Source organism: Ctenocephalides felis, unplaced genomic scaffold (assembly GCF_003426905.1).
Source record: "Ctenocephalides felis isolate EL2017-DRISC unplaced genomic scaffold, ASM342690v1 CF-g0.4_SCAFFOLD_01170, whole genome shotgun sequence".
Lineage (NCBI taxonomy): Eukaryota > Metazoa > Arthropoda > Insecta > Siphonaptera > Pulicidae > Ctenocephalides > Ctenocephalides felis.
Window position 1 is genome coordinate 77,976,513 of NW_020537324.1, and position 18,087 is coordinate 77,994,599.

General features: G+C 27.8%; 1 protein-coding gene across 1 annotated transcript in view; it reads right to left on the bottom strand.

The window, feature by feature from the left end:
• The window catches only part of LOC113365786 (plexin domain-containing protein 2), a 43,457-nt gene that overhangs the window by 17,613 nt on the left and 7,757 nt on the right, over positions 1–18,087 (bottom strand). The window contains exon 2 of the mRNA XM_026607330.1: positions 621–891. Within this exon, the coding sequence (XP_026463115.1) occupies positions 621–891 (271 nt within the window). The remainder of the gene's footprint in view (positions 1–620; positions 892–18,087) is intronic.

The following is an 18,087-nucleotide window of genomic DNA, read 5'->3' on the forward strand; positions in this document are numbered from 1 at the left end:
TACTTTATATTTTTTGCTGCTTGAATACTATTGACGTCACTGATATATTTTGCACTCTAAAGTATTGTTATTTCAGGCTATGGAAAAACCAGATTAAATGTATTTTGTTTCGCGTATTTTTCGGTATGTATATTCCTGATTGCCGTCATTCACGGCCAAAGATTGTCGTAGTTAGAAATATGACCCGTTACTATTCAATAAATTATACATTGGAGCTATTCACACTTGAACACAATTTCATTGTTCTGTATCTTTGAAATAATATTTTTGTAATTTCTGGGAAAAAAAGGATACCTAAAAGGTCATAAAACTGCCTGTGAGACGAGAAAGCGACAGCTTCCTTCCCAAAGCAAAAACGCAGTAACAGATTTCGTACCAGTTTAGGGAAATCGGATATGACAAATCCGGCGAGACAACTCCACTCGGATTCACTCCGAGGGAGGAGTTGTATCGGAGTGATAACTCCGGAGTGAGTTACCCATCTCTCTACTCTAATATTGCACTATAATATTGTAATACAGTATTGTTTCATTCCTTGGTGTAAAATTCAACTTAGACCTTTTCCCACCCAACCCTCATTATTATCATTTACCATTTATCATTTATCATTTATCATTTACCTGTCTCCTTCTCCATTGTTCTTCAAAGGAGCAGTCGTCGTCGTCACGACGTTGATAACGGCAGGAACCTGCTGCGCCCCTTCGTCCTTGGAAGAGGCGATGGCGGTTCCATTGTCTGCAGCAGAAGGATTACCATTGTTGACTTGCGGCTGAAACGGACTCCTCTTGGCCAGATGATGGTGGTGCTCCACAAACGGCTGCAGGAGGTGGAAGTCTGTCAGAATTTTTTGGGATCGGTCGTTGGAGGAGGTGTAGTGTAACCGTTCGCGATCTGAAAGGGAAAAGACAAAAATTAGTAAGGTAATTGAAATAAATTACTAGTATTTTATATAGATACACGGTGTGCCAGAACTCAACGTCACAGGGGGACAGGATGGAATGAGAAAAATTAGGATAAAAATCTATCCCACGCAGTTTGATAATAGTGAGCTTTGAAGTGCAACCAAGAACTTTGGTGAAACTGTGATAATTTTTCAGTTATCGTGGTTAATTTTTGTTATCTTAAGTCAAGTTTTCCTTCCTGACGATATGACTCCAGAACGTACGAACCGATTTCGACAATTTTGCATTCGTTGGAAAGGTCTCGGGCTCAGCAAGGTTTATAGCTAAGAAAATTAGTGGTGCATGGCATCGTTCCCTAATGCAAATTGCTGAAACTTCACGCACCGTAATTGAAAATTCGAGTAATGACATTAGTGAAAATTATCAGAATTATGCTTTGTTAGGTCAACGAGCAATTCTTGCCGCAAAGAATAATGAAGTACACCCACTGAATTTCACCATTCAATCAAAAATTGCTGGCGATTCGGTGACATACCAATGATTCCGACTGGTCTTCCGTTTGACTTCAAACGATTGCAATTTCCAGTTCGCAATAAGAAGTCGCAAGGCTAATCGCTTAGTGTTTGCGGGATAAATTTCAAATAGATTATTTAGAAAATCATTGTTTTTCACATGGGCAGTTATACGTTGCCTGTTCACGAGTTGGAAATCCATCCGCTTTGTTTGTGTTAACCTCAGACCAAATAACAAAAAATGTGGTTTACCAAAGAGCACTTCAATGAAACGGATAATTTGCGGATTCACTTTCATTTACTTAGAGAAGTACAACTAAAAAACACTTCATTTTTGTAATCGAAATAAATTCATTACTGTTGTGTAATAAAATCAAATTTTTCCTTTTCAAATATAAAACAAACAAAAATTTCTTCTTCTTTCTCACAAAACCATCTGGTGGCAAAACGGAGTTCGTCGGGTTTGCTAGTTATTTATAAAAAATAATGTTTTTTGAAGTATGTTGGGAATTGGTCGCTCTAACTAAATTTTCCGATGAAGTACTGACCTTATAATTTTTTAACAAAAATTTCCCAAATTAAATTTCCAATACAATACAATTATACAATTACAGATAATATATGTAAACTTAATTTGTAACTTATATACATAATAATACACAATTTTATATTGAATGACATAATTTGGAAAACAAATGCTTACTAATAACATTATTTAAGGTATCGTTTTAAAATTATAAAAAATTAGTAGGGCGCATGGCATCGTGCCTTAAGGCAAATTGCTGGAACTTCCTGTACCAAAAATTATTTTTTTTTAAAAAAGATTAACATTTTTGAAAAAAATTTACTCTGAAAAAAAAACTAATCAGCACGTCTCCTTATCAATACGAATCGAATGTTTTTTGAATTATTCAAATCGGTTGATCGGTGTTCCCGAAATCGTCGACGAAAATTTGTATCCGCGCACACACACACACATACACGCACATACGCACACACGCACACACACACAACCATTTTTTCTAAGGTATACCAAAATGTTCAGAAGATTTTGAAACGTAAAGATATATAAAAATTTTCATTTTCGATTTTTACTATTACTTAACTATAACTTACCCTACGGGAAGTTAATAAACACAAAATTTTAGTTACTTTTGGATAAACCATTCAATTTTTTTTTAAAATTATATCTTGTTTTTATTTAGAATTCTAAAAATCTTATTTGATTTCTCAATTCTTTATAACGAAGTGTCGAGAAATCCTCGTTTTATCATTAAACAGTTGATAACATTTAAACAAATTTCTTTGACCTTTTGTTGAAAAAAACAGAGAAATTATCGATATATCGCTGTATATATATATATATATATATATATATATATATAATATATATATATAATATCGTGGAAATGGGTCAAATGGGAATCGAACGAATTACGAATTGTTTCATCAAATGCGTCAACAAAACTATCTATTTAAATTTTTTTAGACTTTCTAAGAACGATCATGCGATGATGTATTATTCATAATAATAAATAATAGTAATAATAATAACTAGTGGTGTTTGGCATCGTGCCTTAAGGCAAATTGCTGGAACTTCACGTACCGTAATGAAATATTCCAAAAATATTAAACATTTTCAAATATATTATTACAAATGCTTGAAGTAACTTTCATTATTTTTGCTATCCTGTTATATCTGAGCAAATCAAATGTAAATCATAAATCAATTCATCTCCAAAACATTAACAAATCGTCATCTCATTTCGAATTCAATTTTAAAATAAAAATAGCTGCCTAATTTACAAAAAATTGAAAAAGTGCTTCCTTATAGTCACAGTCTAATCGCATTAAAAAATAATCCAAATTTTGAAAAAAATTAAAAATTATCAAAAAATCTGATTAAAAAAAAATTAAAGAAATTTCTTGTGAACATACACATAAAATGTTTGTAAAATACACACGTCGCCTAATTTAAATAGCACTTATAAATTTACAGTATGTATTTATAATAAATAATCTATTTGAAATTATTCAAAACAATTATTGATTATTTTCATTCCTCGAATGTCCGGGAAGTTCCAGCAATTAGCCTTAAGGCACGATGCCATGCACTCCATTAGTTATTCTTCCGTCGATAATTCTGTTTGCGTATTTCTCAAACGCAAACGTAGTAAATATTTATTTAGATAAATAATTATCGGATTCGTTTGTTTGTACTTTTTTCGCGAATTGAAAGATTATCGACGAATTCTTGGAACGTCTTCATTACTATTTTATTTTTAACGAGACCAATTACCGACAGAATTGCTCAAGAATAACATAATGAAATTCTGATGTACTGAAACTTCCCGTTTTGCAAACAAATTGTTTGTATGAATAATAATCACTTGAACTGGATTGGTATTTCGAATGCAAATTATAATGTAAATGTTATAATACAAATTTGCAAAAAAAAATTAATTTACATGTGTATTATAATTTATCTGCTATTACATGAAAGCGTTTAGTAAGAGTTCTGATAGTTTTTATTTAAAAGATAGGTATTAGAAGACAAAGTTGTGATGTATTTTGTTATTTTTTTTTTGAGTACAAATTGAAATTTTGTATCCGCACACACACACATGCAACCATTTTTTCTAAGATATGCCAAAATGTTCAGAAACCTTTAAAACGTAAAGACATATAAAAATTTTCATTTTCCATTTATTTGCGATTACTATAACTTACCCTACGAGAGTTCAAAATACCACCTAATTTTCATGTCAAAAAATTCAGAATAACTAGACAATCAAATATAAATTGTAATTAACATGAAATATGTTGCGTAGATAAGTTTTTGTTCGTTCGTAGGCTCGTTATCTTATCTTGTTATGGATTTTTGCGAAAATTTCTTGATATCATCGCGTATAATTGTGCAGTTGTTGAATTATCTTATATTATTATTAAAAATATGTGTAATATGATACTAACAGACTCGATGTCGTCTAAGAGTAATCTATAGATTTGGAATTTATTTAAACAAAACTTAAAGATGAAATGATAATGTAATTTATAGTAGACATACGTATATATATTAAGATCCTTTTCTTTAAATTTTAATGTAAATTTTCTTCAAAATGTAGACGAGAGGTTTAAAACAATCTATATTGTATTAATGTTAAGTGTTAAATGTGTTCTGTAAGCATAGTTTTGAATTGTCTGGGATTTTTTATTTGTTTTTCCAATATAAATTGAATTGCAGTCTGAACAATTAATTTGATAAACCGGATTTCTAAGACTCGACGTCGTCTAAGAGTAATCTATAGATTTGGAATTTATTTAAACTAAACTTAAAGATGAAATGACAAATTTATAATAACCATACGCATATATTAAGATCTTTTGCAAATTTTAGTATTAGTTTAAATTTTCTTCAAAATGTAGACGAGAGGCGTTTAAAAAATCTATATTGTGATTTGAAGTGTTAATGTGTTCTGTAAGCATAGTTTTGAATAGTCTTGGATTTTTTATTTGGTTCTCCGATATAAATTGAATTGCAGTCTGAACAATTAATTTGATAAAGATTTCTAAGACCTTTGATGCTAAAATGCCTTTTTAACAAAACAGGATTAGTTAAAAATATTATAGGCCTGTAACAGGTGGTATTAAAAACATGTTTATATATATATGAAAGTATTAAATTTCATAAAAATATTAATTGCACAACTAACAAACTACTTCTGAAAAAGTAGAATGCGTGTTTTAAAAAGAATTAAAATTGAAATACAAACTATTTTTCAATACTCAAAAAAAAAAATATTTTGGAAATTAAAAAAAAAATCTTTCCCCAAAAACGACCATTTCGTCAAAACAAGCAGAAAGTTTTGTAAATCATCCAAATCGAATGCTCCGTTCTCTCAAAAGCTCAATTTTTATTTCGTATCTCCAAAACGGGTAAACCTGCCTTTGTCCAAAACTAATCAGCACATCTACCAATCAAAAGAAGTCGAATAGGAAATGAACTATTGAAATCGGTTGATCCGTGCACCCGAAAACGTGGACGTCCGTCTAAGTGTAATCTATAGATTTGGAATTTATTTAAACAAAACTTAAAAATGAAATGATAAGGTAATTCATAATAAACATATGCATATTATCATTTCGCAAATTCGTCTTTTGTTTGAATTTGCTTCAAAATGTAGACGAGAGGTTTAAAAAAATCTATATTGTGATTTGAAGTATTAATGTGTTCTGTAAGCATAGTTTTGAATTGTCTAGGATTTTTTATTTGGTTCTGCGATATAAATTGAATTGCAGTCTGAACAATTAATTTGATAAATTAGTAATATTGTTAAGACTTTTGATGTTAAAATGTATATTTCTATTAATAACTAACAAACTATTTCTGAAAAAGTAGAATGCGTTTTTTTGCAATAGAAACGATTGGAAGCTTTTTGTTCAGAAATCCTCGAGATATCAGCTTACCAGAAAATTATATATATATATATATATATATATATATATATACGAGGTCTGTTCAAAAAGTACCCGGAATTTTCGTTTTTTCAAAAAAATATTTATTTATTCGTCTACATTAATGTGGTCCCCTTCAAAGTAGTCCCCCCCAGATATAATACACTTATGCCAGCGTTTTTTCCAATTTTCGAAGCACCCTTGATATTCACTTTTTGATATGTCCTTGAGCACTCTCGGCGATTTTCTTCAATCGAGGAAAACCGCCGTCCTTTCATGGGTCTCTTCAACTTTGGGAATAGGAAAAAGTCACACGGAGCCATATCTGGTGAATTTTTGCACTTTGCAACACTTTATTTCATTTTTTACGCAAAATTTAATACAAATTCTTTGACTTTTCAATTCTTCCATTGTAAAAATCGCCGAGCTCAGAAAAACACGTCGAACCTTAGCGACTACCACAGACAAAGTAAACAGTGAATATAGCTGAAAATTTCATCATACTTTAGGGGCATGTATACCAACACAATAAAAAAAAAATTTTGACAATCAGACACTCCAGACCCGCGAAATTTAATTAGTAGTAATTCCGGGTACTTTTTGAACACACCTCGTATAATATATATATATATATATATATATATATATATCCATATTTAATTTATAAACGAGCATTTCTTTGTGGGATTCAGTGAAACGTCGATCGAAAGATGTGCATTTGATAAGTTCATTTAGGTCACACACATGTCGGAGTCAGATATCGCACACAATTATTAAATTATATTAGATATATATATATATATATATATATATATATATATATATATATATACAAATATATAGATATATTATTTCAGCGAAATCTAACAAATTCCAGAACAACCGCAAAATTACACTTAAGTATCTCGCAACCAGAAATATGACAATAACATGCATGGAAATTATTCTAACGCATTCTTGTTCAAAAATATAAATATTTCAAAACTTTGTTATATATCTTTCTTGAAATATTTAAAATGCATTAAATATATGTATATATAATCGGCGTTTCGGAAACTGTACGTTCCATCCTCAAGTGAAATTGTAAAAATTAGATATACATTTTTTTAACTTGAATCCGTTTAGATTATGTAGAAATTATATAATAAAGCTAAAATTATAGTAATGAGAAACAAGAGCTATTTATTGTTCCAAGAAGTTCTAAATATGATAAGATATAAATGTAAATCTGATAAGATTCTGGTAAGATTTTTATAGTCTTAAAAAAATTACTGAAAATCTAAATCTTTCTAAGATACTAATAAAATTTGGTTAGAATCGAATAAAATGATTCTGTTACGAATCACTTAAGAATTTAGCAGTATGAATCTATATATCAGTAGTTCGAAATAACTCATTCTGGTACGAATTTAATAAAATTCTGGCAACTATGTAATAAAAATCTCGAAAACACTGAGATTATATTAAAAATTTGGTAGAACTATTAAAATCTGGTAAAAATCCAGTAAAATTCTCTTTTGGTAAGAATCTAATAAAAATATCTGAAAAGAATCTAATAAAAAACTCAGAATAATACTCAGAATAAAAATCTCAGAATATACTAAGATTTTGGTGAAACTAATGAAATCTGTTAAGAATCCAATAAAACTCTGGAAAGATTCTATTAGGATTCTTGTAAGACACTAATAAAATTCTGGTAAGAATCTTAAAATTTTGGTAACACTAGTAAAATCTGTTAATAATTCAAAAAAAATCTGGAAAAAACCTATCAGTATTCCGATAAGAATCTAATAAAATTAAGGTAAGAATATAATGAAAATCTGGTAAAAATCTAACAAAAATCTGAATAGAATCTGATCAGAATCTATTAAGATTTTGGTGAAACTAATAAAATCTGTTAAGAATCCAATAAAATTCTGTTAGGATTCTTGTGGGACACTAATAAAATTCTGGTAAAACTCTAACGAAAATCTGAAAAGAATCTGAAAAAAAACTGATAAAATTTGGTCAAAATATATTAAAATTTTGGAAAAACTAATAAAACTTTGGAAAGAATCCAACACAAAGCTGGAACTAATAAAAAATTGGTCAAAATATATTAAGATTTTGGTAAAACTAATAAAATATATTAGGATTCTCGTAAGGCATTAACTCTGGTAAAAATCCAATAGAATTCTGTTAAAAATTTAATGAAAATCGGGAAAAAAACTGATGAAAATCAGGCGAGATCGTATTAAGATTTTGGTGAAACTAAAAAAATCTGGTGAGAATCCAATAAAATTCTATTCAAAGTTTAACTTTGAGATTTGAAAAAAATCTAACAAGTTTCTTGTAAAACACTAATAAAATTATGGTTAGAATCTCATAAAATTCTGTTAAGAATCTATTAAAAATCTGGTGAGAATTTAATGAAATTGTGGTGAAAATTCAAATTCGAAAGAAAAATGAATTGATGACACACATTAGGCGTGAAAAACGTACAGAATAAATGCCTTAATAGGTACACATATATTATGATATAATTTGTATAGAATGAGTATATATACATACAAATATAATTTATGCAAATCGTTGACCTTTTAAATTGTATGAAAATTATCATTATTCTCTGATGTATGATTTTTTAGCGTGTTTCTTAATGTGTCGATACAATTTCGGCTAGGTAAGCTACTTTTTAAATACATACACATTACATACATACATACATACATACATATATATATATATATATATATATATATATATTCATATATACATAATAATGAATCATACATCACATCAATTCCGTGACGAAACCTTGTACGACGAAAATTCGTGTGTCATATGATTTTTTTTTATCGAGCGATACAAATATTGGAGATGAATAATATTATATATATATATATATACATATACATATATATATAGTAAAACTTTGTTTAGATAATTACTACTAATACGATTTATCGCTTGATACGCCTTTTTTAAGCTGCACTTCAAAAAATTTTGTCACTATCTTGCATAAAATTTGAATTTGTATTTTAAATCTAGTTAATGCTTGAAAATAAAATAACTTTTAATTAAAACTAAATCACTTTGCAATAAAAATTTGAAGAAAACTTTGAAGCACCGAAGCAAAAGACAACTTTCAAATAAAAATTAAGTAACAAAAAATGTATCATTGACTACTAGGTATAGAAGTTATATATAGGTTAAAAGCATGAAACTTATAAACCATAATAAAAGTAAATTTTTTGGTGAAATTTAACACAAAACCATAATGATTAGAAAAAGGATAATTATATCACGTATAAAGAAATTTAAGTCGTAAAAGTTCTCTTGCTTTTAACTTGGTAATTACTGAATGATGACACTCATCAAGTTTCAAAACGTATAATAAAAAAAAAAATTTCTTAACATTTTTTTTAATTCGGCGAATGGGCTTTTAAAACATATATATATATATATATATATATATATATACATATATCCATTATAAAATCATCGAAGCAAAAACGATTCTTCGCGCCGTTGCTCTTTTGTTACCAAGAGAGTTCATTAACTTACTTTTTTTATACTTCAAATATTTTTATTTAATAAGAATAAATAAATTATTTAGCGTGCCGCTCACAAATTCACACTTTATTGTTATTTTATAAATTTTGTTAAATTCAAAACCCAATTAGCGCAAATAAATATGAACTCTTGGTCAATTTATAAGAATATTACATAAACATCAATTTGACTACAAAGGCGAATATTTATGTAAAATGATTTTGTTAAATATAATTGACATACCAGAATGTTAAATTTAAATATAAATTACAGTGCAAATATATTAATATATAAATAAGTAAATTTATATAAATATATAATAATTAAAATTATATAATTATGAATATGTATATAAATATAAATGCATTCGCGAATATATTTCATAAAATTACAAATAAAGTTCATAACATTTTCAAAATTTGTTTCTGATTTGACCAAAAATTTATTAGAGAATAATTTTTGAGCAATTAAGATGATAAATAATGAGTAGCCGAAACGTATGCTTTAAAAATTTGTAAGATGACTTATTAGAACTACAAAAAAAAGTAAATATATAATAATTAATTTACAAATCAATGAATAAAAATTGTTCTTATAAGCTCTTGTAAGACACATTAGAAAGAGCTACAAAATACCATCTAACATTTACTTAAAACTTTCAAATTTAATTGATTTCATGTAATTACTACATTCATTATTTATTAATACATTATTTTTCAGACATCCATCGATGATTTTTGATTATTGTTTTTAATATATAATCAAACATTTAAACAAAAACAATGATTTTGCAATAATTCAAAATTAAAAATAGGTTATTGGTTCGAATTGGTGAAAAAATACTCTAATCGTACAACATTCGTTATGAAATTGTAATCGTTAAAAATTTTAAGAAATTGTTTTAAAAATGTATTCAATAATAACAAAATGTATTCATTTTGGATTAACTAAGTGTTGATAATAGAAGACTTATAATTTAAAAATATTAGGCGTCAAAAAATGATAGTCAAGTCATAAATAAATAGCAATTTTTGTAAGTGATTTACATGATTTTTGAAGATCATAATTGTTATTAGAAAAAGATTTTTTTCAAGATGAACCCATAATATTTAACATATTTGTACAAGGTAAGACAATTTAATTAATATTATATGGTGGATATTTTGTAGAGCTTCGAACAAAGAATCCAAACATACTTTTAGTAAATAACATACCAAAGTGTTAGTGTATAATACAGGTAATTAATTCTGTTTTTTCTTAATACCCCTTTTCTAAAAAAAACTTTTTTTCTAATAATTCTAATATTTCGATATAATTCAATCATTTACTGTTATTATTTTTATTTTTATTATATTCTCATATCTATTAATGTCATCTCTTTCACAATTTTAACAATCTCATAAAAATCCACCATTTTCTACTTTTCTTAAATAAATTGTTTGTTTAAATCTTCTGCAAGATCATGTTCCTTTACAGATATCCTGAAGATGGAACGTACCTAGTTCCGAAACGTCGACAACAAATAAATAAAGAAATAGTTTTTTAAAAAACTTATTTTCTATTACTTTTTGGATTCTTTGTATATATATATATATATATATATATATATATATATATTTATATATATATACATACATATATATGTATATATATATATAATATATATATATATATATATATATAAATATATACATACATATATGCCTATACGAAAATGTGTATAAATGAAAAGATTGAAAAAAGAAATTGCCCACAAATGCGCGCGAAGAAAGTTATTAAGAAAGTTGTTTATCAGTTATTAAGGCTCCATATACATATTGTATATAATTATATACACACATGTATGTATATGTATATATATATATATATATATATATGTATATATATACATTAGGGTGGTCCTTAATATGGACATTTTCGAATTTCCTTGCTCCCAGGGGCTCAAGTGGTTCCGAATTGATAAAAAACAATTCTCTGAAAGTTTTAGCTCTTAATATTAAGGGGGTATTCTACTGTAGAAGCATGAATTTTGCCCGGTTTTTGAAGCGCTGTATAAAGGAAACAAATAATATTTTTACTATTGATTTTTTTATCATTTGTTTATTGATATTTTATTATTACATAAAAAAATTATTAAAGAAAAAAAATTAGAATTCACAATGTTATGAGCAGTCAAAGTGGGAGCTCAAAAAAAAAGAGGGTGTCCTGGCGTGCATAATTCCAACCCTCCTGGTGATCCGAAACATAAAAAATAGATGGATTCTTAATTATTATAGATGTCGCTATCGTATGAACCTTGGATAAACCAAAAAAAAAATTTTTGTTTGAATGGCGGCAGTTTGAGAAAAAAAATTTTTTTTCATGTTTTTTTTTAACAATTCCGAATTTTTTAAAAATACTAAATGAAAAGTTATAGTTTTGGTAGAGGTCCATGCGATAAAGCAATGTATAGAGAAGATCCTCTCCAAATTTGAAGTAAATCGGTTCATTAGAACTCGAGATATTCTTACCGCCAGCTCGAAAAAAGTAGTTCCGAGAAAAACGCGTTCAAAGTTTTGAGACTCGGTCGGACCCGAACCGAGACCACGTCACTAAAGCGGCTATAACTCGGGAAATAATAGTAATTTTGAAAAATTCTTTTAATGACATATTTTTGAATAACTAAACTTTGAAAATATGAAAAAAAAAATTTTTCGATTTTTTCAAAATTCTACAGTAGAATACCCCCTTAACGCTTAGATAGAGCGCGATTCAATCAAAGTTTCGTATGGAAAGAGCATGGAAAAAATTTTGAAAATTTAAAAAAAATGTTTTAGGTATAACTTAGCGACAAATGAATGAGTTTTATTCATTCATTTGTTCGCTAAATTACATCTAAAACACATTTTTAAAATTTTATATATATAATAGTAACAAAAATTCAAGAAAATAGCATTTTTAATAAGTTTCAATAGCATTTGAATCAATCAATTTCCGGCAATTACAATGCAATTTCGCACAACGTCCAAGAAAAATAGATAAGGCTGATCTGTTTTTTAATTTTTGTGATATCGCATATGAATGAAATGGAATCGTATTGAAAAATGAATGAACTCTTCTTATTTCTTTGTTTCTCGTATAATTATTTTTGTCTTGAGGACTTTGGATAAATACAACTCATATATAGATAGATGAGAACTCATATATAGATGTATGTACTCGTATGTATGTATGTGTGTGTATGTATGTACGTATGTATATCTATGTATGTTTGTATGTGTCTATTTTTTATTGGCTCGACAAATAAAACAACAAAGTTCGATTTGAATGAATTTATAACGATTGCACCGACGTTGAAATGTGTAGAGAGGTGGAGAGTTATCGATTAAGAGAGGCCATCAGGAGGTCAACAACGTACGTCCGTTCGCCTGTCCGTCCGAAAACAAGTCCCTTGATATATTTAATATTGAGACGATGGATAATAATAAGTTGGTAAAATATTATAGGCCTATGGGAAGTGGTTTAGATATAAAAGTTAACTAGTGAGGCGCATGGCATCGTGGCTTAAGGCAAATTACTGGAACTTTCCGTACCAAAAATTATTTGATTAACATTTTTAAAAAAAATTCACTCTGAAAAAATTAGATTTTTTAGAAACTATACATTTTCTACAAAAATTTACTTTTTTTTTTAAAAAAAAAAAGACTTTTTGAAGGAAAATTTATTTTGAATTATAGGTCGTTCTATTGTATACACAAGTGCCGTAATATTATAGCAAGTGAAAATTTAATTCTTTTCTAAGGGTTTCATATCATGACTCAATAAACAGAATCGCTCAAAACAGATGTCTGTATAGGTCGTTCTATTATAGAATCTGTGGTCTATATATAATATATTTTATTTTGCTACACTACTACGCTACACTATTGTATAAACATGTGACAAAATCTAACAAAATATTTCTTTCTTTCTTTCCATTTATTGTCTCAATAGAATTAGACTAATAAGGATGTTAAGATTGTATAGTTTTTTATAATTAAATATTATTCAATATTCAGTGAAAAACGTTCACAGACTGAAAAAGCAGGTCAAAAAATAACGTATTTGTAGTAGTAGAAAATGAAAATTTAACATTGTTTTTCAATTAAAAATTACAAAGCAAAAAAATCGTCCAGAAATAAAATTCTAAAATATTGATACCTTCTACACTTCAGAAAAATTATAAACTTTCAGAGATATTCTAAGCTTTCAGAAACATCCTTACCTTCCATGGATATTCTAAGCTTCTTTTCAGAGACAAGCTAAACTTTCTGAGAAATTCTTAATTTATTTTTAGAAAAATCCTAAACTTCTTTTCAGAGACAAGCTAAACTTTCAGAGAAAATCTGAACTTATTTTTAGAAAAATTCTAAATTTTTATCAGAGACATACTAAACATTTAGAGAAATTCTTATCTTAATTTTAAATAAAAAGAAAACTGATTTTAAGAGACATCCAAACTTTTAGCGGCATGCTAAACTTTCAGAGAAATTCTTAACTTATATTTAGAAAAATCCTAAACTTTTATCAGAGACATTCTAAACTTTTAGAAAAATTCTTAACTTACTTTTAAATAAAGAAAAAACTTATTTTAAGATACATCAAAACTTTTAGTGGCATTCAGAGAAAAACTTTCAGAGAAATTCTTAACTTATTTTTAGAAAAATCCTAAACTTTTATCAGAGACATTCTAAATTTTCAGAGAAAATCTGAACTTATTTTTAGAAAAATTCTAAATTTTTATCAGAGACATACTGAACATTTAGAAAAATTCTTAACTTATTTTTAAAAAAAAGAAAACTTCTTTTAAGAGTCATCAGAATTTTTAGTGACATGCTAAAGTTTCATAGAAATTCTTAACTTATTTTAAAAAAATAACTTATTTACTAAACTGAAAGCTAAACTTTCAGATAAATTCTTAACTTTATTTTTAAAAACATTATTAACTTCCCGTAGGGCAAGTTATAGTAATCGCAAAAAAATCGAAAATGAAAATTTTTGCATTTCTCGACGTTTCAAAGGTTTCTGAACATTTTGGCATACCTTAGAAAAAATGGATGTATGTGTGTGTGTGTGTGTGTATGTATGTATGTGTGTGTATGTATGTGCGGATACAAATTTTCGTCGACAATTCGGGAACACGGATCAACCGATTTGAATAATTCAAAAAACATTCGATCCGTATTGATAAGGAGACGTGCTGATTAGTTTTTGGCAAAAGCAGGTCAAGCCGTTCCGAAGATACGGGGCAAAAAGTTCCGAAAACGGTAACTCAGTTTTTAAGAGAACGGAGCGTCCGATTTCAATAATTCAAAAAACATTTTATTTGTATTGACAAGATGAAGAATCGATACAACTTTCATGAAGGTAGGTCCAGCGGTTTCGGAGATATAGAGGAAAAAGTAAAAAAATGAGCCATTTGGCGGTCAAAAATGATCATTAGACATATGCACATCAAATTATCAGACATTTTATAGAGATTTTAACAATAAGTATACATTTTGTTAACATTCCTATCGGTTCCGTACCAATGCTTATGCGTTAGACAGCGACGCGGCGCTTACGCGCTTTATATTTTGTCCCTATGTAGTTAAAGCAGTACGATTGCTTTGAAAAAAAAGTTCAGATCTTCCACAATATGTCAAAATAAAAAAAAAAAAATTTTTTTTCAAAAAAAAAAAAATTTTTTAAAAAAATTTTTTTTTTTTCAAAAAAAACTAATTTTTTGTCCAATTTATAGTTTCTCAAATATCTTATTTTTTCAAAGTAATTTTTTTTTCAAAAATGTTAATCGTTTTAAAAAAAAATAATAATTTTTGGTACGGGAAGTTCCAGCAATTTGCCTTAAGGCACGATGCCCTAATTGCCTTAAGACAGAATTCCACTTACAGCTAGTTTAACTTAAATTCAGAGGCATTCTAAACTTTTAGTGTCATGCTAAACTTTCAGAAAAAATTAAGATTAATTAAAATTATTTTTAGAGAAATTACGAACTTATTTTCAAAGAACTTCAAAATTTTGAGAGAACTTTGGAACTTTTAGTAATGTTGGTGACAAATTTTTGAATATACCAAAAATATTTGTCTGTAATTTAATTTTGCACTAGTTTAATTTTTAATACTATTTTTTTTTCAGGGTCAAAACTAAGAAGATTAAATAAAAAATACTATCAAATTTGGGATTTTGGGAATGAATTAATGTTTTAGTATATGAAAAAATATACATTATATATATATAAAAGTTCTTGAAAGAGAATTGAAGGTCTGTTCAAAAAGTACCCGGAATTACTAATAATTAAATTTCGCGGGTCTGGAGTGTCTGATTGTCAAAATTTTTTTTTTATTGTGTTGGTATGCATGCCCCTAAAGTATGATGAAATTTTCAGCTATATTCACTGTTTACTTTGTCTGTGGTAGTCGCTAAGGTTCGACGTGTTTTTCTGAGCTCGGCGATTTTTACAATGGAAGAATTGAAAAGTCAAAGAATTTGTATTAAATTTTGCGCAAAAAATGAAATAAAGTGTTGCAAAGTGCAAAAATTCACCAGATATGGCTCCGTGTGACTTTTTCCTATTCCCAAAGTTGAAGAGACCCACGAAAGGACGGCGGTTTTCCTCGATTGAAGAAAATCGCTGAGAGTGCTCAAGGACATATCAAAAAGTGAATATCAAGGGTGCTTCGAAAATTGGAAAAAACGCTGGCATAAGTGTATTATATCTGGAGGGGACTACTTTGAAGGGGACCACATTAATGTAGACGAATAAATAAATATTTTTTTGAAAAAACGAAAATTCCGGGTACTTTTTGAACAGGCCACGTATATATATATATATATATATATATATACAGGTGTATTATTTTGGGATGTATATATACCAAAAATACCAATTCTTTTTGCTAGTCAGTTTAAATTTAAGATCTTAAAATTTTTTGGTTTAGGTGAAAAACGTGACTCATCCTAATTAACAAGTCTTAAAATCTATTAAGTCATACAATTAAAATACTAAGCGATACGGAAGCTCAAATAAATTTGAGGAATATCGTCTGGTGGTTATGTAATGCAAATGGTGTGACGTACATTATTTGAATAGAATATATTGACATACAAATATACATATACACATGTATATAATTTGTATATACGGAATATTACCCGTTCTTTTGCCTGTTTGAAGAAAAAAAATTTCTTACGAAACTAATTGCGCATGTGAATGCGTTCTTGTCAAGAAAAGACAAGAACGAGAGTACAGTTATGTCTACATTACGACTTATTATTACAATTACACACGAGGTAAAAGTATTAGGAATGTCCAAAATGTAATAGAATTACATTTACATAAATTTCGACCAAAAAGGAAATATTTTGGCATTTAAAAATTTAGTGCACATTGGATATATGAAATTGACATTCAATATTTTTAAATTAAATGCAAAAGTAAAAAATCTGATTTTTATATAAAAAATTATATATTTAGATAATGGTACTGCGTTGATTCAGACTAAAATCTAATTTATTCATTGATTAAAAAAATATTTCACTATTTGACATAAATAAAATTAAAATAAACAAAACACGATGATGCGTTGGAATTAATTATCGAAGTGTAAAGAAATTTGTGTAATAAAAATATAACATTATTATTAATATATCATGTATTAATATATCATGAATTAATATATCATGTATTATTATAAGAACTTCTGCAAAGCGGCAATATATTTTTATGGCAAAACAGCGTTTGCCGGGTCATATATATATATATATATATATATATTATATATATATATATATATATATATATATATATATTAGGTTGTCAAATATCTCCCTTCCGCCTTTTTGTATTATAAACCAAGAGCAAAAAAGCGGAAGGGAGATATTTGACAACCTAATATATATAAAATGGATATTTTCGAATTTCTTTGCGCCCAAGGGTTCAAATGCTTCCAAATTGATGAAAAAAATTCTCTGAAAGTTTTAGCTCTTAATATTAACTTTAAGATGGTCCGCACTTCAACTAAATCACTTGGTTCTTCTTCCAAACAAGTAAGTAATACTTATATAAGTACTTATATAAGTAATACTTATTTTATAAAATATATCAAATTTTTAACTTCCCATAGGGCAAGTTATAGTAATCGCAAAAAAATCGAAAATGAACATTTTTATTTATCTTTACGTTTCAGAGGTTTCTGAATATTTTCGCATACCTTAGAAAAAATGAATGTATGTGTGTGTGTGTGTGCGGATACAAATTTTCGTCGACGATTTCGGGAACACGAATGAAACACGAATTGGTTGATTTAAAAAGCATTCGATCCGTATTGATAAGGAGACGTGCTGATTAGTTTTTGGCGAAGGCAGGTCTAGCCGTTCCGAAGATATGTGGCAAAAAGTGCCAAAAACGGTAACTCAGTTTTTAAGAGAACAGAGCGTTCGATTTTAATAATTCAAAAAACATTTTACTTGTATTGACGAAATGAAGAACTAATGAAATTTTCGAGAAGGCAGGTCTAGCGGTTTCGGAGATCTAATGAAAAAAGTAAAAAAAAATGCCATTTGGCGGTCAAAAATGATCATTAGACATATGCACATCATATTATCAGATATTGTATAGAGATTTTAAAAATGTGTACAAATTTTGTTAATATTTCTATGGGTTCCGT